The following is a 27,076-nucleotide window of genomic DNA, read 5'->3' on the forward strand; positions in this document are numbered from 1 at the left end:
CACTTAGTACCCCAGTAACTCTCTTGCACTTAGTACTCCAGGAACTCTTGTGCACCTAGTACTCTAGGAACTCATGTGGTGATTCTCACTCACTTAGTACTCCAGTAACTCACGTGGTAACTCTCACGCACTTAGTACTCCAGGAACTCTGGGTCACTTAGCACTCCGGTAACTCACGCGCAGTTGGTTGGACTGCAGTTGATCCATCTCATGCTGAACCCTACACACACATTGTGACAAGTCGAAGCCAATGCCGACATCCAAAGAACGTTAGAGGAGCGACTCCTTTTAAAAGGCGCCTGTTGGAAGGGGCTGCATCCTGCAGTTTCCAAAGCAGTCTTCCATCCAGGGCGCCATTTGTGCCTGTGCAAGAAAGATGCGGCTAACCGCAGATAGGTGAAGTCACTGCCCGAGAGGCAGGCCAGACTCCTGCTCCTGCACCAGTGGTGGGATCGTCGGTTGGTTTTCACTTCATCTCACTACTCCCGATGCCGCGTGTTCTTTCAGAAAGAGCGTAGGACCTCTACCCAAATCAGCTGACCGAGAGGTAGGTACTGGACGTCGACGCCACGGTAGAAAATAGGATGCAGACGTGCCGAACTGCCCCGTGGGTGTAGTCAGCCAAACCCCAGCTGCAGAGACTCGCCGGGGGGGAGTGCCCTGGGTTCTCTGATGGGTAAATTGTAAGGAAAAGAAAGAGGTGGGGCGACGACCTGAAGGTTCAAAGAAACCGAAAAGACATGTCATTTTGGTAAAATGAACAAGACTAAACCGTAGCAGGTGGACGTGCGTGGGTAGGCGAGAGGTTATTTTTAAGACACGGGAAGTGATTACGATAAGGAATAGCGGTTACTTGGGGCGGAGGGGAATGAAACTGATTGGGTCGGAGCACATGAAGGGTGACTTCTGGTGACTGGCCTTTCATTAAAAAGGTGCTTGCCTTATAATAACTTGCTAAGATACAGATTCGTGGGTTTTCCAGATTCTGTGCTTTTACTTTCCCCTTAAAAGGTTTTCCAAATTGTGTGCAGACATCAGTGCCCCCAGTTTCCTCATTTCTTCTTCAGTTTGGGAGAAAAAGGAAAAAGCTGGTTTTGGCTAAAAAAAGGGAGAGTAGGGATGAAGTAGAATACCCATCATTTAACTCGTGGAGGGGGTGCCAGGCCCGTCAGAGCACTGAGGGAAAATCCGCGGCAAGGAGTCGGGTTTTTAGAAGCCCCTTGTGTTCCTGCTGCAGGGACTATTTGATTGGAGATCCACGCTGCGGCAGGGCAGTTGAGAAAAGCGTGAATCGTGAGCTCAGGAAGGGTTGGTGAGCACCTGCTGTGCCCTATGGTGGGCTGGGAAGAGAGGAAATACGAGACGGTGTGGAATGAAATCCTGCCTCTGTAAAGTGTTTCCTCTGGGCAATCGAGCCAGTGGCACAGGTCAAACCCCAGTTGCCAGGCGGAGGGGGGCAGCCGGTCAGAGCCTCAGAAGTTACAGGTCCGTGCGGTTTCAGAGGCGTGCGCACATTTGCAGCCCGAGGTCTGCATTTGCTCATCCTAGCGCTGCCCTTGGTGCTGGGGGACTAACTGGCTTCTCGCTCAGTTGTGACTTCCTCTGCTACCTTGACCTAGTTGCTCTGCAAAATGGGTCTTCTCAGGATATTGAGAAGACTAATCCATACTAAAGTGACTGTAGATTGCTTTGCAGAATATCACTGGTAATATTGAGAGAGGCGGCTTGGTGTAGTGGTTAGGAGCACAGATTCCCGAACCACGTTGGCTAAGTTAAATCCTAGCCCTGCTACATGCCGGATGTGTGACCCTAGGTAAGTTACCTAACGTCTCTGTGCCTCACTTCTGTTAAAAGGGGACAGCAGGGGCACCTGGGTGGTTCAGTCGGTTAAGCATCTGACTTTGGCTCGGGTCACGATCTCACAGTTTGTGAGTTTGAGCCCCGCGTCAGGCTCTGCGCTGACGGCTCAGACCCTGGAGCCTGCTTCAGATTGTGTGTGTGTCTCTCTCTGCCCTCCCCCGCTCATGCTTTCTCTCTCTCTCTCCAAAATAAAAACATTAAAAAATTTGTTAAAAAGGGACAACAATGCTTCTGTTTTCACGATGATCAAATAAGTTAACATTTATAAAGGACTTAAAATGGCGTTTGCCACTTAGAGCTTTATAAGTGGTTACCAAGTAAACAATATTAATTGTATATCCTCACGAAGTGCTGCACAGACAGCATCTACCTGACTCGTACCAACAGCTCTATGAAGTGTAGATACCTTATCATAAAGGCTAATACAAGATAACGATATTCACGATTCCGTTGGTTGGAATCTAGGAGAAATGTACACTCCTCTGTCATTACCATGACCTTCACACATCCCTGCATCCCACAAGCCAGTCCTCCGCTGTGTTTTTGCAGCAAGTCACACCAGGGACCCTGGACATCTGCCTCCAAAACTCTAGCACCCTTACTTTACCACTCGTCCTGCTGACGTGTAGGGGACCTGAGGGAGCCAGAATGTAATTACCCAGCCGGAGATCAGCCAGGAAGCGGAGGTTGACATTTATTGGATCAACTCGCAACTTCTACAAGGGAGCAGAGAGAGCTGGACGTACAGATCTCGTCCTCCAGGCTTGCTTACAACACTGTAAATCCAAAGGTGTGATCATCTGGCCCAGGCCTCTCGATTTGTAGGCGTGAAGGTGCGAACGTGGAAGGGAGAAAGGACTCACCCAAAGTCACACAGCCAGACATCGTCCCCTTCACGTGCCCAGCAGGCCTTTCGGGCGGATGTTAACAATCTTCATTTGGTAGATGGGGAGATCCCCCGGGGAAGAATAGTAGGAGGGCTGAGACCGAGACCCAACTCTGCCTAACGCCAAAGCCCACAGATGTGATCCACATTTCAGTTTTCCTCTCGGAAGCAGATAATAACATTGGACCAGCCTTCAGCTGCCAGTGTTGGCTGTTCCCTAGTTAAGGTAGATTTGCTTCTAAATTCCCCTCGCTCGTTGGTTCCCTCCCGTTCCACGCCAGGGTGACAGGCCCACGTTTGCAGGTTGGGGTGGTGTCTTGCCATGACCCAGTGACACCAGCACCGTTGTAAACCCCTAGATCCCAGTAGCGTCCTGGTGAGGGCTTTGAATCACGAGTCCTGATTTAAAAAAAAAAAAAAAACTGACTTTCAGACTGCACAATATTCTAATTCTTAAGGTTGGCCCCACTGGCTTCTGAGTGATGATCACGGGGGTCATTGTTTGCATTTTTCAGGGAACACTGGGTCTTCTCAAGGCATGGGGGAGGGCAGTGAGTGGTCAGGAATCTCCTAGCTCGGGGACCCTTACGGCCGTCCTTACCCAAGGATGTGAATACTAGGTAGGGGACTGCCAAGCATCCTGGGATGCGCTCAGAAATGCTAAGGATATCGAGGGGACTCTTTGAAAGACGTTGTTGATGCTTCTTGGAACTTCCTGTCCTCCGAACATCCTCCTGCCCAGAGCTGGATAGATTTCAGTAAGAACCTCAAGTTCTTTGGGGAAGTTCCAGACGGGGGAGCATCCCGGATTCACATGGGTCCCCTAAGGCAGCTCAAGCAGAACAGGACCTTGACCGCAGGAGAGCCTGCCCCGCGCTGTGAGGGACGCTGAGCGGGAGCAACACCTTGAACCTCTTGGCTCCGCTTGTTCTTCACACCAGGCTGCAGGGATACAGCCGAAACCTTCCAGGGGTTTCCCATGAACTTGCCTTTTAGAAAAATTGCACATGCTTCTATTAAGAAGCTATTAGGATGCAGTATTATTAGGGAGTCGCCCTGCAAAGGAGCCAAAAGAATTTGTTCTCCATGAGACATACCGGATACAAGTAAAAACCTTATGTTGGGATGTTTGCTTTTCACTGATACTGGATTCCTCCATTGGCAAGGACATCCGTCTCCATGACTAAGAAGAATCATCAGTTTCTAAAACTGGATCGAGCCAGCCCCCCACCCAGCGGCTCTCCGGCGGAAGAAGGGGACCTTGGCCAGGGGTCCCCATCAGAGTCCTCTTTCATCACGGACGTGCTAAGTATTCCCAAGCCTCCATGCTCAGAAGTGGACACGAGTGCAGGAGACCAAGGACCTTCTGAAGCCAGATGAGGTCATCTTGGACAGCAAACCTTTCCCAGGCCCACCATCCACCTCCTGATCTCTCAGTGGTGATTTAGTAGATGCATTCTGTAGCTCCTACTCTCCCCGCAGGCCTAGGCTTCGGGGCTCAATATCTCACGATCATCTTTTATTCCGTTACTGTCGAGCCAGGTGCCCTAACCCCTGATAGTGAATTCCTTATTTTTTTTTTTTTTGACTTTTTGAATGTTTATTTTTGAGACAGAGAAGCAGAGCGTTGAGCTGAGCAGGGGAGGGGTGGAGAGAGAAGGAGACACAGAATCCGAAGCAGACTCCAGGCTCCGAGCTGTCGGCACAGAGCCCGAGGCGGGACTCGAACCCGTGAACCGCGAGATCATGACCCGAGCTGAAGTCGGATACTTAACCATCTGAGGCACCCAGGCGCCCTCATTCCTTACTATTAAAGACACGTGCAGGCCCTGAAATCTTAGGGTGGTTTGTGTGGCCTCACCGACAGAGGGTTTCACTCTGCTGCATCAGAACTTGACCAGACAGAGGGCTGTAGTCTCTTGGAAATGGGTGGAATTCCCTGAGGAAGGAAATAGGAGGTGAGAAAGGCTGACTTGCCCATGAAGGTGGAAAGGGAGAAGGCTCCCAAGATCGAGGTCATCCGGATCCTCTCCCTACATGGAAAGCCTGTGCCCAGAGGGCAACACCAGGAGGCAGCAACTGGCAGAGCACCTTGTTGTTTTGTGCGCCCAGAAGTCATAGTTCAGGGTTGATAACAAGCCTCAGAGGAAGAACGTTGTACAATTTTTAATTTCATTCGCTGTGCTGATGTTGGACCTCACAGGGCACAGAGCTGGCCACCTCTGACTATGCAGCGATGGTCGGTACCTCTCTCAAAAGCTCAGATCCAAAGATGGGTGTAGGGCGTCTAGAGCATTCCAAGGCTAGCGATGAGCCCTGCCATGCGCCTTCTCCTGGCCTGTGTTGTGCTCTGCGCACGGGGTTTCCAAGCAGAGCCTCCTCCGGGAGGACATGGGGACAAATGTAACATGTTCTAGAAAAATCTCAGAAATACCTGGTTTCTACGGGACTCCAGAGTAAGTCTTCTGGAAGGAATAGCTCTGACCCTCATAAATGAGCCTTTCTCCACCTGACTTGGCACCCCAAAATTAGCTTCTTGAAAAAGAGAGACTGGAACTAACATCTATCAAGCACTTAGTATGGTCCAGGTCCTGTGGTGGACACCTAACCTACATTTCCTGTTCAATCCCCACAGCTCTAAAGGTGGGTGGTGGTGTTCCCTTTTATGTGAGGAAATGGAGAATCAGAGCATCCAATTCTCTCCAAAGGTCTCACGGATTCACGCAGCCTACCTGATCTCAAGGAACGTGAAGGTCATTTGTCTGGGTGACCCCTCTGGCTTCCCCCTGGAATGAGCTGCCTGAAATCCAGGAGGGAAAGCGTAGAGGAAGCCATGGTACATTTTATGCTCTCATCTCAGAAGTTACACACCATCCCTTCCGCCGTTTTCTAGTCATTGGACATGAGTTTCTAAGCACAGCGCACGCTCCGAGGGTGGAAATTAGCTTCCACCTTTCGAAGGTGGGCGTGCCAAAACCTTTGTGGACCTATTTTTTCCATCACAGTCACTGTTGGCCACTGGTTCCCAAACACCTGAGCGTGCAGGTGAACCTTAAGCCACCTTCTCGGTCCTGGCTCCCTAGGCTGAGGGGTCTCTAAGAGCGGGGACCCTTCTCAATCGCCATTGTCACCATTAGAACCAAGCACAGGGCCTGGCACGTGGTAGGTACTAAATAAAGTAATTAACAAATTGAAGACTCAAGTAATGAGTCCAATGATCACATCTCGGCTATCTGGCGCCTATCCAGGTTTATCCACTAACCAGCCAAGTGATCTCATACGAGTCATTTTCACGGGAAGGCCTCTGGGTTAGAAAGGGATCTCTACAGCCCGTCTGAGCTCTCACTCAAAGCGGGGGAATCCAGGAGCTCTAACTCGTGGAGGGGAGTTACCGCAAAAAGGATTTGCAGCCTCTGTGAACACACAAATGCGAACAGTCTCCCTGGCAGTGGGGCCATGGCTTCCTGACCGAGGATCGTCTTCTTTTTACAGATTGCCCTGCTCCCCAACAGTGCTGCCGACCTGGGCAAGTACATCACTGGCAACAAAGTGCTGGCCTCAAATGCCTACCTTCCAGGACCTCCCGGGCTGCCTGGGGGCCAGGGCCCTCCTGGTGAGTTTTGGGGAGGGTCAGGGAGGGTGAGGGAGCCACCAGCCAAGACCCGCCAGGAGCTGCCACAAATGCGGGCTGGACACAGATCAGACTCCATGGGTGAGGGCCCCGGCAGGTGTCCAGGGAGCTCCCACACCAGTGTGATAAGAAGCCTCGGGCGGCGGGGGGAATTGGGTCCTCGAGCCTGAGAAACCCTCACAACCAGGAGAAATCTGGGAGAAAAAGGTCGTTGTCCTGGGCTTGGGTAAGATTCTTAGAGATCATGTTAAGTTACAGAGAAACAAAAGGAAGAATTATTTCTCATGTTAACGTACAAGAATAGAATCGGGTAAGGAACCCCTAGGGCCACATCTTAATCTTAACCTCGTTCTTCCTCTTTCCCCTGTTATTTGTGAACACGTGCACATCTGTATTTCTTTTTGTATCTATATATTTTTTGTAAGTCAACTTCATTGAGGTACAGTTCCATACAGTAAAACGTACCCCGGTAATCACAGTTCAGCGAGTTGTAACAAATGTATACGTCCTATATCAAGCCCTTACTAATCAGCACCCTATCACTGTATCAAGACATAGATTATTTCCATCACCCCACAAAGTTCCCTTGTGTCCCTTTGCAGTTTACTCCCATGTCCCCAACTGTAGGCAGCCACTGACCCGCTTTATCACTAGTTTTGTCTGTTCTAGAACTTCAGAGCAGTGGAGTCTCATCACGGGCGTGCTTTTTGTCTGGCTTCTTGCATTCAGCGTATTGTTTTGGAGATTCACCCTTATACTTGAAGAAAACCCTAAACGTCCTATCATTCCATCAGGAAATACACAACGAGAACTTTCAAAAAATAGTTACATCGCGTTTTGTATTTTATCGTCAGTCCCTCCATAGACAGATCAACAGAATTTTTTCCGCACCAATAAAGGAAATGACATTAGTGTTAGCAGATGATTCTAAACCATGGAGGGTCTTATCCCAGATTATCCTCACTTAGTAGTGTGCTAGATGTTAGGAGCGACCTGGCATTCTAATGAGAAAGACGAGACACAAAGAGCAAAAGCCAATAGAATGAAACAGTATCTGCATGCCCCTGAGTGTGTGAACGGGGGCTTCCCACCGTGGGAGCTTATGGAAGGGAGAGACCACTGTGGCCTCCCGTGACTCTAGGACTTGGGTTTGACCTGGACATGAAAGGCCTCGTAGGGTTTGTTCAACCCGGAAGGACGTGGGCAGATTATAGGTTAGAATCTCAGCAAGAACAAAGGCTCAAAATTCTTTCCAAACTGTTTATGTGTTTTCCTTTCCACTTATACCTTAATCGCCTGGTTTCTACCAAACAGACGTACCCTGGGCCTCAGTCTGTACAAGGAGCAAGAACTGATCCAGGACTGTGGTCTACCCTCTTGTTCATCCCCTTGGCCTGAGGTACTCTGGGCCATGGTGGAGTTTTCTCCAGATGCCTCCCACAGGCATCCTCTTGCTGAGTCTAAGTAGATGTGGGTCTCCTCACGAACTGATTCCTAGCACAGAGCTCTCCACCCTTCTCTAAGACAGTGCTCTTGCTCTGCTTCCCTGGAGGAAGTTCATCTCCAGACCAGTCAATGTATCAGTCCAACAAGGACAAATGAAGTAGAAACAAGAGAACCGTTGGCTGGCTTTCTTCTCCATGAATGACTTACTAGCCCTCCTCCCCAGTTCTGCCATCTGATTTCTAACACGGTTTGAGCTGTCCAGGGTCCTTGATGGAGCAGTGAGTAACCGAGGAGTGACTTTAGCAATGGACTATGCCCTTGCTGTGTGCCTCCAATTCTTGCTCACCCCTTAATTCCAGCATCAGTTTGTGATGCCCTTCGTTGAAATGTATCAGGGCAGCCAGAGAGATTATAAGGTTTCTCCTACCCATAACTAGAAGTCCAGTCCCGAGGCTAACGATAAATCGCAGTCTGGGCCGCCAACATTGGAAACTACGGTGGATTGGAAACCTTTGACTTTGATGGCTGCTGCTCTGATAAGGTGCTTCCGTTTGCACATCAAAGCCCCACATCCTAAGGACCCTTGACATACAGTGATCTCTGAAGTTCATTGATTGGGAAAATGAAGGCAAAATGTTATCTCTGGCCTTTCCTTGTGCTACTGGAGTTGAAGCATTTAGTTACGGGAGGAACCTGGTCCATTTCTCAGATAAACTCTTTCAGGACGTGCTTAGAACCAGCGTTGAGAGTAAGGGGGTGAAACGTGTTTGGATAGAACATTAACTGTCTTTAACTTTGGCTTTCTTATAGAGCTAGAAAAGACTTCCCCAAATATGAAAAGCCTGGTCTTCGTTTCTCTAACATTTGACTTGCTCTGTTTTCCGGTGCACGAAAATTATTCCATCCTGTCCCTGTGGCCTGTCAATAGTAGGAGCTAGCTAGGTATCTTCCAAAAGTATTCCTGTATGCACTTGAGATAGTCATCGCCGGTGAATAATTATCGCACAGCAATCAGCCCACCCTCTTCAGTGTGCTCACTTGATGCGAAACATTTACTAAGCAGCCTGTGTGTACCTAGGACTCTGCGAGTGTGCTGGCGATTCGGACATGGCCCATGGCCTCACAAAGTCTACAGCTGAAAACAGGTTAAAACTCCTGTTGTTCCGTATGCAAAAGAGTGGAGTTTGACCCTTATCTCACACCATATACAAAAATTAACTCAAAATGGATTCTAGATCCCGATGTAAGATCTGAAATTATAAAATTCCTAGAAGGCATTATAGGAGAAACGCCTCATGATGATGGATTTGGCACAGCTTTCTTGGGTGTGACACAGATGACAAAAGGGGTAATAGACAAAGGGGTCTACATCATACTTAAAAGCTGTGCGCCACAGGGTACAACCAGCAGAGTGAAAGGCAGTCTACAGAACGGGAGATGCTTGGAAATCATTCACCTGATAAGGGGTTAATATCCAGAATAGAAAAAAACCTGCAACTCAACAACAAAAAATCAAAGAACTCGATATAAAAATGGACAAAGGACTTGCATAGACATTTCTCCAAAGTTGATATACAGACGGCCAACAGGCGTATGAAAAGATGCTCAACATCACTAATCGTAGAGAAATGCAAACCGAACTACAGGGTATCACTTCACATCCATTAGGATCTCCCTTAGGTTAGCCACTATCGAGAAGAGAACAGGCGTAGGTGAGGCTGTGAAGAGGGGAGTCTTGTGCACTGTTGGTGGAAACCGTAAAATGATGCAGCCACTACGGAACACAGGGTTCCCCCAAAAATTAAAAGGAAAACTAATATGACCCAGCAATCCCACATCTGGGTATAATATCCAAAAGAATCAAAAGCAAGATCCCAAAGAGATGTTTGCTTGCCTGAATACAGGACAACACTATTCACAATAACCAGGCTACCCAAGCGTCCATCAGTGGATGAGTGTAGAAACAAAATGTGGGGGGGCGCCTGGGTGGCGCAGTCGGTTAAGCGTCCGACTTCAGCCAGGTCACGATCTCGCGGTCCGTGAGTTCGAGCCCCGCGTCGGGCTCTGGGCTGATGGCTCAGAGCCCTGGAGCCTGTTTCCGATTCTGTGTCTCCCTCTCTCTCTGCCCCTCCCCCGTTCATGCTGTCTCTCTCTGTCCCCCCAAAAATAAATAAACGTTGAAAAAAAAATTAAAAAAAAAAAGAAACAAAAATGTGGTATGCACAGGAAGGGAGTATTATTCAGCCTTAAAAAGAATGAAATCCCGCTGCATGCTATGACATAGATAAACTTTGAGGACATTAGGCTAAGGGAAATAAACCAGTCACAAAAAGACAAATGCCGTATGATTCTACTAATACGAGGTGTCCAAAGTGGTCATGTTCAGAGAGACAGACAGTAAAATGGTGGGGGCGCGTGGGTGGCTCAGTCGGTTGAGCATCCAACTCTTGCTTTCAGCTCAAGTCATGATCTCACCGTTTGTGAGTTCGATCCCCACATTGGGCTCTGTGCTGAACGCTTGCTCAGAGCCTGGAGCCTGCTTCAGACTCTGTCTCCTCTCTCTGCCCCTCCCCCACTCACGCTCTGTCTCACTCTGTCTCTCGTAAATAAATGTAAAAGAAAAAAAAAAAAAGAATAGTGGTTTCCAGGGGCTGGCAATAGGCACAGAGTTTTAGCTTTGCAAGATGAAAAGTTCTGCCGATCTGTTGCAAGACAATGTGAACGTACTTAACATTACTAAAGCGTACATCTTAAAGTAGTTAAAATGGTAACTTTCATACCATGTGGCGGTTACTGCAATTTAAAAAAAAAAAAAAAGGTTCTCCTAGAGCTTACCCCCCTCCCCCCCCCCCCCCAACCCCAGCTGACATCCGGGGCAGAGGTGAAGTCTGCACCAAGCGCTGCCCTACAACTTAGCAACCACGCTCCCCAGGAGCCAATGAGGCTCTCCCTCACTGTGTCACAGACACTGGCCGCGCGGGGGGGGCCCCCCCCGCAAGCCCCGCCCAAGCCGGAGTGGCTGTTTACAACTCTCTGTGTCTGCAGTTACAGACAGATGAGGCCTATAGGTCACGTCCCCATCAGCTTCCATGATAAGTAAGGCCACATTCTGGTCCTCATACAATTACTATCAAGTGGGTACAAAAGCAGTCTTGTAGCTTGCTCTTAAACTCCATATACTCCCAGCGCTCTGTCGATTTTGGCCTCAGAAAAGAATTGGAAAACAAAGCAAAACCCTCAGTGTCTACAGGGACGAGGCAGGTAGGCACAGGTGAATGCAGGGCCAGGGTGTGAGCGGTGGGGAGGAAACTAAACCAGAGAGGGCAGAGCCCCACTTTGAAGGGGCAGCCCCTGTGTACAGCTCTGGTGAGGTGTGCCAGTGGGAGAATCGTAGTCCAGGCTTTACTTCTTCCTGTTTTCAGACAGATCCCAGAAATCTCCCAGTTTTTAAACCTTAGGACATTCAGAGGATAATGGTATCCGTAAACAACTACACACACCTGTATGGAGTATACGTGTAGTGCATTTGCATAGATGGATACAGTCATATATGTCTATATCTGATATATAGCCAATGTATATATCTATGATATATACATACACCTTATATTTATACTATGATGGTACACAACGATGTAACCTGTTAATTCCCTTGCAGAGAAGAGGCATTGAGATGCCCCCGAAGAATTGAGGTCTACAACGATTGCATAAGGGGTGGAGAATTCTGATCACGTCAAGTTTAAAATGCCGATAGGGCACCTTAGTGGAGATGTCAGAAGGCGCAGGGCAGACTGCAAAGAGAAATGGCTGTAAAGGGCTCCCAGACCCTCCTGTCGGCCAGAGCCCTTGTCCTTTTCGTGGGATATGGAGCTAATGAGATGTTCTCTGATTACAGGCTCACCAGGACCTAAGGGGAGCCCAGGCTTCCCCGGTATGCCAGGCCCTCCCGGGCAGCCCGGCCCACGGGGCTCCATGGGACCCATGGGACCATCTCCTGATCTGTCCCACATTAAGCAAGGCCGGAGGGGCCCTGTGGTCAGTACTTTATCAGCCATCCATTTGCTGCTGTTGGGGAAAGCGTGTTCTTGTCCCGTGCTTTTTTTCCTCCCCTTCAACTAGATCCCCGTGTCTTGTAGGGTCCGCCAGGTGCACCAGGAAGGGACGGCTCTAAGGTAAGTCTGATGAGTGGTCCTTACAAGCTTAAGATTTCCCATTTTCAACCTATTGGGCAGGCACCAAGTAAAGCTCAAACACTGTTTATCGTCCCCATTCTTCATGTAGCAAAATCGAGACACATCTCCCCCCCCCCCCCCAAAGCTGGAAAGGACATCTAAAAAGCAAACATCTGTGATAACAAAAACAACAACCAAAACCATCCCTGCGAAAGATTACCCCGGGGCACCTGGGTGGCTCAGGTCGTGATATCGCGGTTCGTGAGTTCGAGCCCCACGTCGGACTCTGTGCTGACAGCTCGGAGCCTGGAGCCTGCTTCGGATTCTGTGTCTCCCTCTCTCTCTGCCCCTCCCCCACTCACGCTCGGTCTCTGTCTCAAAAAAAAAAAAGTTAAAAAAAATTTTTTAATAAAAAAAGGAAGATCACCCCTATAAATTTTAAACAAGCTGCTGGGTTGTCATAGTAGCACATGTCTTACTCTTTAGCCAGTGTTCTTTCGTGGGGCTGTGCGGTGTGTCCCCATTCTTTGACACAGTCAAGAACAGGAAAAGCTGCATTTTGTGCAAGTGGGGGTTTCGCTTCAAGAGCCGCCTGCCTCGCAAATAAGGCAGGGTGTGTTACTTTAGAAAGTTTCTAAGTTGTCACACACACACACACACACACACTGCCTGGAACACAGGCATTCCTCGTGTCAGATCTGGTCTGGAAATACACGGCCCCGGGGGGACATCGGGATGAGAGACACTTGCCCCAAGCAGATCTGTTCCAATGAGCGGTCCCGGGAGCCGAGCTTCAAGCTCCCATTCGTTCCTGATAGGGGACACTTGTCATTTGTGCAGGGCAATGGTAACGGTGAGGGCCTAAGTAGAAGACAGGTGCTGGTGGCATCCATGTGGTCTCTGTCCACAAAGCTAATCTGACCTTCTTGCTTGCAGGGAGAGAGAGGAGCACCCGGACCCAGAGGGTCGCCAGTAAGTAGCCCTACCTGTCCCGCTCCCCCAGGGGGAATGTCTCAGGGACGTAGCTCAGGGGGGGCTACAGGTTGGTCTTACCAGCCGAAGCCAGCCCCTTCCAGCCTTTACTGAGCCTACCTAAACAGAACTCGGTGGTTAGGGGGCGATCACGGAGGACTTTAACAGCTGGTTGGCCTTTATTTTTGAAACCGGTCTTCTGTTTTAGTTTTCTTTTATCGTGGCTAATCTTTATCTGGAAGGTGTTCTTTTAAGGTTACAAACAAAAACCAGCATGCCATGAGCCTGTTTCCCAGTATGTCCTAAAACATCTGATGGTGCCGTCATAACCCTGAACACGTAAGAGTTTAGCCACCGCTGCAACTCCAGCAGATCGGAGGACCATCCCTTCCCAGAAAAGTACAGAGATACGCAGGGCTGCTGGGGATCTCTTGAGAGTAAATGAGCTGGGATATACACGTGGTGTCTGGGAAATGAGAAATGAAAGTCAGTATCCAAAGGACAGAAAATTCAGGCAACTCCAGTGCTATTGGAAAGATCAGTGTCATTTCTGAAGAAAAGACAGCCTTTGGCTTGGATGCGGGAGGTCTGGCTTCCCATGCCAACGCCTCCACCTCTTAACTGTCCGACCCTGGCCACCCTTAGCACCCCCGGATGTCCCTCCCCTCCCCTGTGCACTGCCAAGCGGTGTCTGAGCTGTGACCCTTCGAGCGAGCATCGGTTAATGTCAAAATACTCTCCTCCACCAAGTGGTCTGCAGATGAAATTGCTCTCTCTGGGAGCTCCAGCAGCAGACGTTGCGGGGTAATAAAGATTGTACTGCAAGCCGCTAACAAGCCCAGACCTTGCTTGTCCACACGTTATCTTGCTGTGCCCCACACAGCGCTATGTAGAAATTGAGGCTTAACAAACGCTATACATAACGATAAAAGTCCAACCGATAGAAAGATTAGGAAGTCCTTGGACCTTTCCTGGTCAATGGGGAAGGGGTGCCTTTACAAACATGCTTTCACCTTCAGTCCGGTGGCATTATACAGTCAACGATCCTTAGAGACGTTCTAACGGTTTCATTTACTTAAAAGATAACATTTTGAGCATTTGTGATGCTCTAAGCCCTTTACGTGTATTAACTCATGTAAATCCTCACTTACGAACCCTACGAAGCCTCATGACACTGGGACAGTTATCATCCCCATTTTACAGATAGGGAGGCGAAAACCCGAAGAAATGGGGTGACTTGCCCGAGACCGGCTAGCGGTCTGCAGAGCTGAGATTCAGACCCAACGGAACCCCAACCCCTTAACCGCTGCTCTACCCTTCCATAAGTATCTCCCGGTTTTCTTTGGAAAGCAACATAGGAGAGTTCTTCTGTTCCTTGATTTGAGGTAGCCGAGAGTTAGAGGAGAGGAGAGGTAAGCGTGTCGCCACAGCTCACGGGGGAGATGAAGGGATTAGAAGACCATCTTAAGAACTCCCCCTGCCCCCTACCGGGCTGCTGCAGTAGCTGTTACGTTTGCTCCATTTGGGACACAGAGTCATGTGGCCACATAGCTGCCACCAAGCAGGGGGAGTGGCAAGTCACGGGGCCCACGGAAGCCATGGCTTGGCACAGGATTGAGTGTGTGGTTTTCTGGCTTTGATTCCTCCCCCCGTGCACAGGGACCCCCTGGTTCTTTTGACTTCCTGCTGCTGATGCTGGCCGACATCCGCAATGACATCGCTGAGCTGCAGGAGAAGGTGTTTGGGCACCGGACGCACTCTTCAACGGAGGAGTTCCCTTTACCTCAGGAATTTTCCAGCTCTCCGGAAGCCATGGACTTCAGCTCTGGAGACGAGTACCCAAAAACAACTGAGACAAGAGACTTGGGACCCACCAGAGACTTTTATCCTTAGCACATCCTAACATCTTCATGCCAAAGGAGGAGCAAAGAGTGTTTTCACCTGCAGTTAAATCATATACAGGAAAAAAAAAAAAAAAAAACACTGGAGACCTAGAAAAGATACATTCTTAATTTCTTGAGCTCTTTTCCTGCCTCCTCCTTCTTCCTCTTCTTCCAAACACTGTTCTCACAGTCCCCCTGCCGGGAGACATGAGGGAGTAAGTCACTAATTACATGTTTCCTTCCAAGAGCCAGTTGGGGGGGGGGGGGTGCGGGGGGTTGGCTGTCTACATTGGAACTTTCCCTCCTTCATACTGAGGAATTTCTGGATTTCTGAGTTAAGTACTCTCATGGTATCTTAAAGTTTGGCAGAATATCCAAACGGAAAAAGTGGCAAGGTAAGTTCTGAGAAAATGTGAGGTTACTTATTAAAAATATATAGATGGATATGTGTCCAAAATCAGTAATCACTCAGTATCAAAATTAGGCTTCTTCAATTAAAACGGGAAGGCAATAATGTATATTTACCTTGGCAGATAATTCTTTTTCCTTGTCAATCTAACAGTCTAATATATTTTAAATGTTCTACTCTCTTATCCAACCTCGTTTCCCAATTTTGATTAAAGAAAGGAGGGAATGGAGTAGGAACGGATATTAGGGAAAATGGAGAAAAATTAGAGTCCTATGTTTACTGTCCTATAAGTTGCCACATTCTAAGTTCAAATATGACCATTAAGGGTTCATGCCCTGCGTATCTGCAAGTTGCCTGTTCGGAGAAGAATGTTACTGTGGCAATAGGAGTAAAAACTCTTCTCAAAACAAAGTAAACAAATGAAGAACCCTTATTCCCATTAGAACAATGGGCTTTGCCAGGACATTTTAAAGCTGCTTGATCAAATGAGTGGGCTCGCTCAGTAAATCACAGATATTAAATAAGGGTGGCTGACCCTTAGGGAGGCGCGCTGAACGGCCAGGCTCGGACAGGGTGCCCAGAAGGTGCCATTACGCCCTGATCCTTGTTGGATCGGTGTGCACTGGGGCTGGAGGCTGCAAGGAGGTCGCTCACTGGGGTTGTGGGGGAAGGAGAAGGATAGCCTCAGGCAGGGACCCCACTGAATCTGCAAAGGCAAGTAAATTTGCCATCGTTGGGAATTGGAAGTCCTTGTCTGGGGCGGGTGAAGCTTGCCAACACAGATACGCTGTTAGAAGTTCTCTTGGATGCAGAGGGAAATAACAGTTTTTCTTGTTTGGCAGAAATTTGCTTCCCGCTCTTCCCATTTTTCCTTAATTTTTCCATAACTTAGTCCAGGCTCCAGTTCTTACAGGCCTTCCTGATTCCCCTGATTCCCGCAAATGCGGGAAGCAGTTGGGAAAGCGGTGTATTCTCAAACCCGCCATTGCGTCTGTGTCTGCTCGCACAGCCGCGAGCCTTTCCAGAAAAAGGCCTCCTCTGGTTCCATGGAGACTGGAGCGAGAGCAGTGCCGAAGAGACCAGGAGCATTTTCTGCTTTGGAACATCATTGGGGAACGTCTTGGTTTTGATGGGGAGCACGCGGGGCTCCTCGAGTCCGTGTTCGCATGTACCACGTGGAAAGGCGGCCACCCGCTCGGGGCCCTTCACCCCGGCGTGGACCCGCACAGATGCTCGCTGTCACACGCACGCCTGCTCATGTTGGGGTTCCTGTTCCCCACCCTGCCGTTTGTCCCTGTATTTCTGGGAAGGGTGTGCTTGCTTATTCCATCGCCTTTTCACCCATCACATAACTATCTTCCTGGGAAAGCTTCTTTAAAAGCCACTGTTGGTGTTTGTCGTTCCTTCTTTCCGTCTCCTTCCTCCAGAACGATAGGCAGGGCTTCTGGGTGCGAATCGCAAGTGACAAGAGCCTCCCTCCCCCTGTTGCCATCAAGTTAAAACCCTGGGATTCCAGTCGGTCAGCTGGTGGCTGGAGTTTCCACGGACCCTCAACACCACTATTCCTTTCTCCTGCAAAATCCCCAGTGCCAGTCCATCAGAAAGTTACAGCGACAAGCAAACACGTTCTCAGTGCGCCTTCTCTAGCATTTTCCGTCGCTCCCCAGTCTCTCCGGAGTCCCATCTTCACCGCAGAAGGCCTCGCCAACCTCGGGTTCACTAAGAGCTGAACTGAGCGGCCGTGGATTCCCATCTGGAAAGCATTTAACGTTGCCGGCTCGTGGAACACAATATTTAAAGGGTGTGGATGGATGAGTGCTAAAGAAAATTCTGCACAGGCTCCACGAGAAATGATTAGGTCCATCTTTGATTTTTTTTTTTTAAATGAGGATTTGTGTTTGGAAATATGTCTCTTTAATTGTCAGATGTTCGTAATATACAACTGAAGAGCATGTTTGACGGGAGGCTAGGATAATTCATTAAAAAAATGAACTGAAGGACGTAATCGTTGGGATTCATGAGACTAGATAATATTCTCTAGCCCAACACACAATAACCTGTGTCGTATGATCTCAGTCTGCTAGATCAGTTTATAAAATAATTGTTCATCCTCAGATCTTCAAAACCATGGACTGCTCCTCCTCAACCCCTTAGCAGAAATACTGACTTTCATTTTTTGCACCCTGATGACTAGAACTTAGAATAGGACCTAATAATTGCTTTTCTTTTGGGAAAGCAGTGGGAATAAAAATAATGCCGTTGAAAATAGTGCACCGAAGGCACCATTTTAGTTTAGGAAAATCCTCCTCCCTTCCTAAATTCCAGAAGGAGAAATTACATGCTTTCCCAGGCCAAAGAGTATGGGGGCGCAAGGGCAATGCTGTCTTCTCTGTCCTCTGTTAAGTCCAACACCCGCTACAGAGTGAACTGACCAGCTGAAGTCATGTCTACTCTATGAACTCAGGCGGGTTCATACAGGTAAATAATAAATACACATTGGCATGGAGGGAGGAGTATTACCCCACCAAATATCGGGTGAAGGGGACACTGGTCATGCTCCCTTTCCAGGCTTCACAACTGTTTGCCTCGTGATCGCTTTTTCCAGGCAGGCGGGGGAAAGAGATATTCTCCGTAACTAAGCACCAGGCATCTCCTTGGGCTGAGAGCAAATCCCTCACCATACTTTGGGGGTCACTGCCCCTCCTCCTCTCCCCAACTCCAGCCTGTCAGAGACACAGCCGCCTCGTTGTGCAACCTTGACATCTTTCCGATAACCTTCCTGAAAAGGAAATTTATATATGGGAATCCAGGCCAAACAACTAATAGAATAGAGCCGTCTCGAGTTATTAATAATGGATTCAGGGAAATAGATGAAATTTTTCCTGGCATGGTCAGCATGTGTATTTCACAACAAATCAAAAAACAATTTCCATTTGGAAAAAAGAAAAAACCATGACTGATTTTGCTAAGGCATAAAATCTTGGATTTCCTCTGCTCCTTCAAAAAATCTTACTGCTTTAGGGAAATCAAAGAAGAAGGAAAGACCCTTTCACGCATCCCCCTGAGACTTGAACATTATTAGATCCTGAAGCATGTGCCCTGGGGATTTAATGTGTCCCGATGGTTTTTTATTTCCTAGTGATTACTCCTGTACTTCAGTAGCCATGTTCATTATTTATAACAGGTCTATATAACAGCTGAGCTAGTATTGGAACAGTTACGGATGTGATACTATGAAGTACTTTTGATAAGATGATACATGCCTAATAAGAAGGTTATTTTTCTTACGTGGTTGTGCTGTGTTTTGTACTGACTCCCCGTCTTGTGGAACTGAGCTGTCTTTTTACAAGGTGAATACAAGGAGATCGAGACATTTCTCCCGAGAGCTGGACCTTGCATTCTGGGCAGGCCGCCTGTTGGGGTCTGAGTGTGGACCCAACGTTTGAGTCTGAGTCAAGGTCTAAAGGCCCAGGTTCCATTGAATCTGAGTCTCAAAGGCCCACGTCTCCAGCTGGAGAGGACCCTCTAGGACCCCCAGTGTGGGCTTGTCAAACCAGAAATCTCTGGGGACCATTGGAGAGGCCTTAGGGGCTCACAAAGCGGGGAGGCCTGTGAGAGTTCCACCCCGTACTCCCATTCCACGGCGATCAACTCCATTTTCAATTGATTCTGGATTAGAATTCCAAACAAGGCTGCCTTTGGAGGAGGGAAAAGGTTGACTACCTAAAAAAAAAAGTCAGGATGGGCAGGAAGCCTCCTGAGTTGGTAGCTGAAGTCCCCTACGTGAAGACAAGAACAGGGGAATTGTTATCAGTTAGGCCATGGGGAAGATGGGGGACTTTCATAAAGGGAGGATACCTCCAAGATTTTAAGCACACTTCCGCAGGGGGCCTTTAACACCCTGATAGTGGGCCTATACCTATACGTCTCATTTTCCTTCAAATATTTATCAAATGCTTGTTGTCAGCTGCACACTGCTATGCACGGCAGACACAACAGGGAGCAACAAGGTCCTAATCCCCATCCTCCTGGGACTCTGGCAAGACCGACAAGGATCCTCCTAGGCAAAATCGAGTACAAAAATCTGCAATTACAAACCGATAAGTGCTGGGAAGGAAAAGTGCTTTGAGAGCCAGTCCCAGCTCGCGCCAGCAGGAACGATCCCCCGCCCCTCCTCCCCCACCCAGCACCCTGCACCCAGCAGCACCCACACGACAGCCACGCAAGGCCTCCGGCACAGAATCCTCTGGGTGAAATCACTGTCCCTGGAAATCTGGGAGACTACTCCACGTATAATTTCTCCAACCTTCTTAATTCAAGAAGCAGCTTGTAGGGGCGCCTGGGTGGCTCAATCGGTTCAGCGTCCAACTTCGGCTCGGGTCACGATCTCGCGGTCCTTGAGTTCGAGCGCCGCGTCGCGCTCTGTGCCGACAGCTCAGAGCCCGGAGCCTGCTTCGGATTCTGTGTCTCCCTCTGTGCCCCTCCCCTGCTCGCACTCTGTCTCTCTCAAAAATAAACATCAAAAAAATTAAAAGCTTGTGAATGGGGCGCCTGGGTGGCGCAGTCGGTTAAGCGTCCGACTTCAGCCAGGTCACGATCTCGCGCTCCGTGAGTTCGAGCCCCGCGTCGGGCTCTGGGCTGATGGCTCGGAGCCTGGAGCCTGTTTCCGATTCTGTGTCTCCCTCTCTCTCTGCCCCTCCCCTGTTCATGCTCTGTCTCTCTCTGTCCCAAAAATAAAAAAAAAATAAAAAAAATAAAAAAGCTTGTGAACCAAGAGCTGGGTGAACGCTCCTTCTCGTCGCCTCCAGACGTCCCATCTGTGGGGTTGGCTGTCACCCCTTCGGCTCAGGTCTTGATTCGGCAGAACCGGAAGCTGATTTCCTCCCAGCCCGGACCCCTCAAGCTTTGAAGAGGCTTTGCTGTCCTTTTGAAACACCCTCAGCTCTCTGTGCAGATTTGAATCACCTGTTCACTTGTAGATACAAGGTTCCAGAGTGGCCAGGTGGGAGCCTGCACTCAGCATTGCGCAGGGGGGGTGGGGGCGGGGGGGGTGGGGGAAGGGTGCACAGGGAAGGCAACTCAGGGGGTGTGTGGGGGCAGCTGCAGTTGAATTGCAAGGTTCTGGGAAACAGAGACGTCAGACTGGGGTGTCTTCACTTCCTCGGGCCTCCAAAGCAGAGCACCACAACCGGGGGCTTGAACAACAGCATTTAACAGTTGTGGTGGCTGGGCATCTGAGAGGTGTCGTAGCTTCTGGAGGCTCTGCGAGAGAAGCCATCCACGCTTCTCTCCCATGGCTGGAGGTTGCCGGTAGTCCTTGGAGTTACTGCCTTGGACGTCACCTGCTGTCCTGCCTTCACATGATCTTTCTGTGCGTTCTACGTCGCCACTTCCTCTTCTTACAAAGATGCTGCTTATTGGACGAGGGCTCACCCTAATCCAGTGTGACCTCACCTCAGCGTAATGACGTGGGAAGACCCTGCTTCCAAAGAAGGTCTCGTTCTAGGTCCAAGGTACACGTGAATTTGGGGAAGTGGGAAGGAATACCACTCCACCTAGTACAAGAAGGAAATTTCCAACCTACCCTTCGGCATTCATCACCCTGCTTATCCATCTTTTCGAATCTGAAATTCTTGCCCCCTTCAGTAAAAATTCATTGAGGACCAAGGGCAGAATAGTGGTAAGACACAGCCTTTCTCTCCTGGAGTATGCCTTTTGGTGCAAGCAAGAAACAAATGTATGTGTTAGGGTTCTCCAGAGAAACAGAACCAACAGGATGCATGTGTGTGTACAGATAGGTAGATATATTGATGTGTGTGTGTGTGTGTGTGTGTGTGTGTGTGTGTAATATATATGTATTTATACAGAGAGAGTTACTTTAAGAATTGGCTTATGTGATGGGCACCTGGGCACCAGTTGGTTAAGCGTCCAACTTCAGCTCAGGTCATGATCTCGTATTTGTGAGTCCAAGCCCCGCGTCGGGCTCTGTGCTGACAGCTCGGAGCCTGGAGCCTGCTTTGGATTCTGTGTCTCCCTCTCTCTCTACCCCTCCCCCACTCACACTCTGTCTCTCAAAAATAAATAAACATTAAAAAAAAAAAAGAATTGGCTTATGTGATTGTAAAGGCTGGCAAGTCCAAAATCAGAAGGATAGGCTGGCAGGCTGGAGACCTCAAGACGAGTTGATGGTTGATATTGTAGTTAGAACCCAAAGGCAACCTGCTAGCTGAATTCCTTCTTTGGGGTAAGTCAGTGGTTTTCTGTTAAGGTCTTCAACTGATGGGGTGAGGCCCACCCACATATGGAAGACAATCTGCTTTATGCAAAGTCTACCAATTTACACATAATCTCATATTTTAAAAAAATTACTTCATAGGATCATCTAGGATAACTTTTGATCAAATATCTAGGTACTGGGGCGTAGTCAAGTTTACACATAAAATTTACCATTATGATATATGTCCACGTTAAAAAGAGCTATGGGGACGCCTGGGTGGCTCAGTCGGTTAAGCAACTGAGTCTTGATTTCAGCTCAGGTCATGATCTCGCGGTTTGTGAGTTCGAGCCCCCGTCATCAAATCCCTGCTTGGGATTCTCTCTCTCCCTCTCTCTCAACCCCTCCCCTATTCACATGCACGCTCTCTCTCTCAAATAAACGTAAAAAAAAAAAAAAAAAAAAAAAACTTTTACAAAAATAAGTAAAAAAATACATAAAAATAGCTATGGGGGAAAATAGAGCAGAGGAATAGAGAGAGAGTGATGGAGAGTAGGAGGGCCTACTTTAGGTGTGATCTTCTGGAAAGACCTCCCCAACAGAGGGGTTGTGAGCAGAGACCTGAACGAAGGGAGAGGTGAGCCATAAGGAGATCTGGGGGAGAACTGATCCACATAGAGATTTGAGCAAGACGCCGAGGCAGACCTGCCTGGTTATGCTCAGAAAGTAGCAATGAGGTCATTGTGGCTGGAACGAAATACACAAGCAGGGGGGTGGTAGGAAATGTCTTAGAGAAGCAGCCACAGCCCAGAAAAGGCCTTAAGGCCGTCTGTCAGGACCCTGTATCTCCTTCTGGACCATGGAAGGTTCTTGAAGGGGGGAGGACGAAGGGCAACCCCGAGGGAGACTGTAGAAGTGAGTGCCTTGTTTCTTGACTGCCTGCCTGCCTCTGTGAGAGTTTGCTGCTTGCCTGTTTGCTTCCTTGAGAGACTGGAAACCCCACCGGGGCAGGATCGCTCTGTTTGTCTCTACTGTATTCCCAGCATCTCCCACCATGCCCAGTATACAGTGGGAGTCCAGTCAACATTTTTCATAATGAATTTGATAGAATTCACCCATTTTGTCTTCACAAACCCCCCCCACCCAAGGCGGGTACTTTTATTATCCCTATTGTATACATATACTGTGAGGTAAAACAGCTTGCCCAAGGTCACAAAGCTAGAACGTTCGTAACAAACACAGGCATATTTCAAAGCAAACATCAATTCACTGCCAGATTAATCCTGTAGGATACACACAACTCAGCCACCCAGCCTCACACTCTCCTGCCACGTTGGAATCATGTGTGCCTTCACAGAATACATATGATATATTCTCCAGGAAATGATGAAAGAATAGCAAAGTATTATAGTTATTTAGTGCTAGATATGGCCTTAAGGAAAAGTGGAAGCCAAGACTCAAAAAAATATATAACATGGGGTGCCTGGGTGGCCCAGTTGATTGAGCGTCTGACTCTTGACTTTTGGCTCAGGTCATAATCCCAGGGTTGTGGGATCGCGCCCCAATCAGGCTCCACGCTGAGTGTGGAGACTGCTTAAGAGTCTCTCTCCCTCTGCCCCTCTCCCCTGCTCACGTGCACGTGCTTGCACTTGCTGTCGCTCTCAATAAATGATACTATATATATAATAGGTTAAATAACACAATCGAAGGAAACATGCTGTCGTTCAGGGGGTGTTGTTTTTTTTTTCTAGAAGGAGCATGTCCAATGAGTCCTTATTAAATAGTCACTGAGCAACACATATGACCTTATTTCTTCATGGTAAAAGGGCAAGAAAGCCCGTTTTCATTCAGGTGTATCTGCAGAGAGGGTAAATTCGTGAGCCGCAGGCATCCATCTGGTGTGCGAACTTGATGGGAGGGGAAAGTTTACACTGCCTACGTAACCAACCAGACCTCAAGATCGGTGCTTTCCACACACTTTTGACAATGACCCATGGGAGCGAGGGAGGGGAGAAGCCACCATTGGGCCATTTTACACACTGACCCAATATTCACAGCGATGGAAACAGAAGTTCTGCCATATTTACCCTTCCTCCGCACGATGTGCTCTTATACGTTCCCTAGGAGGATTTCTTTTCTTTTATTATTATTATTTTTTTTTAATCACGGTCCCAACCACGAAGTTGATTTCATGACTTACTACTAGGTGGCAGCCCATAGTTTGAAAGCCACCTGCTTAACCGGTGATTCTCAGACCTCATCGTGCGGATGGATCATCTGAGGGCTTTTGAAAGTGAGGCCACCGCTTCAGCGCACGTGGGCCATGCGGGGTCTGAATTCGCGTTCGGACGCACTGCCAGGTGATGTCACTGCTACGGCTCCGTGAATCGCACCGTGACTAGCAAAGACTCGTTTGTCATACAGGACGAGTGGACTCTGCTCCGGACTTTGATGGGAGCAGGAGAGAAGCAGATCGATTTAAAACTCCACCAAGAGTCGGGAATGCAGATACTATATTCAATCCTTTATATTCAATATATTCAATTATTCAATCCTTGGTGCCTGATGCACAATGTGGTTTCCCTGGAAACTGGCACATCCTGAGATAGCGTCCAGGAAAACTTCTCTCTCCGTTCACATTTCATCAGGAATCAAGTCGATGGCCAGCTGAAGGGGAAAGGAAATATCTGGAGGGGGACGGGGATGCCCCTGGAAGGGTGTGAGGAAGGGCGGCAGACACAAGCTTTGCCCACTCTGTTGTCTCCCTCCCTTCATGGGCCCTGGCACAGGTTGCTAATATTTTGTAGGCTGGTTCCCAGGCGTGGGAGGGAAGAATGAAGTCCATGCAGCTCGTCCATCCAGTTAAGCTCCTCTTCCACCTGGCGTGGTCTTCACCAGGATCCCCAGGTGATTCAGGGACTCCCGATTCTCGTCCATTTCCAGCAAGGTGACGATGTGCTAAGTTCTTATTCCTCCTCCATTCTACTTCCTGTGGCTTTCTACCGTCTTCCATCTCTCACACCCCTGCCAACCACGCCGGGAACGAGAGCTGGGTGGGGAAATGGTTAAACCAGAAGGAAAGCGGTATCTATGGAGTCCCATGTTGCTTTATAAATAGTTTTGAGGATATAGGAGGCTGGAACTGTTTCCAAAGTTAAGTTTTGTTGTTTGGGGTTTGGGGGGTTTGTGTTTGTTTTTAACTGTAATCCATGGGCATTCTTGGCTCTCTCTGCCCTGCCTTCCCCCACCCCCCCCCACGGTAACATGACGACGTGCTGGATATGCCCTGAGTCAGCGCTCAGGGAAGGTTGCGACCTTTCTACCCCCAGCATTCCGGAGATAACGCACAGCATCTTGTAGGCTGCCATCGTGCCCTGGAATGTGGAATACTTCTCCAGTGTTCCAGCAGGGTCATTTATCTACAATTCAGTAAAAGTCTCAGCCAAAACCAGCAGAACAGATATATGATTATAGAGAGCCAGATGTGGATAATTTGCCTTCTGAAAAAAAAAAAAAAATCTGGAAAAGAGAAAGGTGCCACAAATTGAATTAGGCTCGGATTATTCAGAAAGGAAATGACAGCTGGAAAACATTTCAAAAAGAGGTCCCTTCGAAACAGCCTTCCTAGGACGGGAGCCAAGTACATTTTTCTTCCAGGGCTTAGTCTATGGCGCTGTTGGCCGCTGAGGTCCAATACCGCTCGCCCGATCGGTATACACTTTATCTATAAATATTCACGCGAGGTGGGATGAAAGCCATTGGGTTGATACGATGTGATTTGGTTGTTCCAAACCAACAAAAGTAGCCCCAGGGAATTGGCTTTCGTAGCTACATGGGCATCCTTCTCCCGAAGATAAAATCCATGCTTGGTATAGGGGAGCATTTTCTCTTAGTGAGTCTTTCTTGGAGAATCAACACCCACTTGGTGGCACGTGGGTCTTTCTCTGCTCTGTTCCCTGACCACTGGACTTGACGTTCCATTCGGTGGCCTCCTCATGGTCAGATGCGCTGGGAGGCTGCGCCCGTTTTGCAGAGAGGTGCGTAGTCATCTCCCAAGCATCCCTTTGTTGAGCAATCCCGGCTCTTTTGTGCCTTTTACTTGATTCCCAAAGTCCCCTCGTGAGACCAAGGAGTCTGATTCTGTTCTAAGTTGCCCCGGGGTCACTCAAGGCTAACGAGATCCAGGTGCATGGAAGGGACGTCAGAGGAGCGGAGGGCCACCCTCTGAGGGAACGGGGAATATGCAAACTGACAACCTGAAATACCAAGCGCCCCACCGTCATGAGTCTGTGTCAAGCCTGAAATTCTCCCCAGTGACTTCCCTTCCTAAGCACCATGCACTTAGGCTATAGTGTCCGGTGATGAGAGCTGAGTTATTCATCAACCAGCAGGTACGTGGAGACATTAGTCACCTGATTCCATGCTAAGACTCAACAGAAAGCAATTTTGAGAGAATCGGTGAGATAGAACGAGGAGGAAAAAAAAAAAAAAATCTAACCTGAGAGCTAAATGTGGGCATAGTTAGTCTCCAGGAAGGGAGAAGGGGAGAAGTCAAGACAACCCATGAACTTTGTGATCTCAAACACACCACCTCCTCCAGTTCTGCGAATGCTGTCTCCCCCATCATTGTGACTGTGAGGGTTCCTGAGCTACTCCCATTACCAGCTAGGTGACCCCCATGTCATCCTAGGGAAACATGAAGGAAGGGATCCGGCTTCACTTGAAACAATTCGGATCAGGGCTGCGTCCTGGTAGGAGCCACACCAGGGGCTTCGCCCCCCACCCCTTGTTGCCTTCAAAGACGGGGTCCTTGCATTCTCCCGAATAGAATCTGGAGACTTTATTGGGCAGGTAGGCGCGTCCACCTGTCTCCCACTCTTAGTCGTAAGCTTCTCAAGGACAGGAGTTTAACTATCTTCATAGGTCCCGGAGAACCTAGAAGAGTGCTTGGGTTCGGTTAGAGTTCAGAAAACGTGCGCAGGAAACAATCAGTTGCTAAGGAAGCAGCCACTGGTGGCCCCCAATTACTTCTCTTCCTCCAGTCATTCAGAAAATATGCATTGGCTGCCCCCTATGTGACATACGCTGTGGCGAGCGCTGCAAATCCATTAGGTCTCAAGACCGCTCCTGGTCCCTGGTGTCTGGGCTTATAGTCTAGTGAATGAAATCTCAGGCCTGTGTGGACACACGCTGAAGCCCCATCGCCTTTTTTAAATGTCTTTCTCTACAGAATTTTCCCGAGGGTCTTTGTTCTCCAAGCCAAAACTGGATTCATGCTAGGAAACACCACCTATGCTGACTCTCACGCCCCTCTTAAGGGAGAGCAACCACCTACAGACTAGCCGACAAAGCAAGCCCCCTCACAAACTCTCTTGCCGCCTCTTCTGCACTAAGTGTGCATGTACAGGTGGCTTTGGCACGCTGCCGGTCCTGCCCAGGAAATGGGATTTTCCCCTCGGGCCAAGAGTGTGTTTTGGCCCAAGGCTGAAGACAAAATGCATTCGGAACCCCCACATTCTAGAGTCAGTACCTCCAAGTATCTAGGGAGCAGCCACCTCCCCACAGGGCCGAGTGAGCAGCTCCTGCTCAGAACTGGGTGTCCC

General features: G+C 48.9%; 1 protein-coding gene across 6 annotated transcripts in view; it reads left to right on the forward strand.

Annotated features, from left to right (window-relative positions):
* CCBE1 (collagen and calcium binding EGF domains 1) overlaps nt 1–27,076 on the forward strand; it is a 246,388-nt gene that overhangs the window by 212,510 nt on the left and 6,802 nt on the right. For 4 of the 6 annotated variants that reach the window (XR_005791565.1, XR_005791567.1, XR_005791566.1 and 1 more), the window contains exons 7-10: nt 6,239–6,359; nt 11,719–11,858; nt 11,960–11,995; nt 12,932–12,967. Coding sequence is in view for 3 of the 6 variants with exons in the window: in XM_040478665.1 (XP_040334599.1) it covers nt 6,239–6,359; nt 11,719–11,858; nt 11,960–11,995; nt 12,932–12,967 (333 nt within the window). In the remaining 3 variants the exon portion in view is untranslated. Of the gene's footprint in view, nt 1–6,238; nt 6,360–11,718; nt 11,859–11,959; nt 11,996–12,931; nt 12,968–14,626; nt 18,547–27,076 lie in introns of those variants that run through there. The other 2 variants (XM_040478663.1, XM_040478664.1) reach the window with 1 other exon arrangement.

The sequence above is a fragment of the Herpailurus yagouaroundi genome, unplaced genomic scaffold (genome assembly GCF_014898765.1).
Source record: "Herpailurus yagouaroundi ecotype Mexico unplaced genomic scaffold, PumYag 142, whole genome shotgun sequence".
In the NCBI taxonomy this organism is placed as follows: domain Eukaryota; kingdom Metazoa; phylum Chordata; class Mammalia; order Carnivora; family Felidae; genus Herpailurus; species Herpailurus yagouaroundi.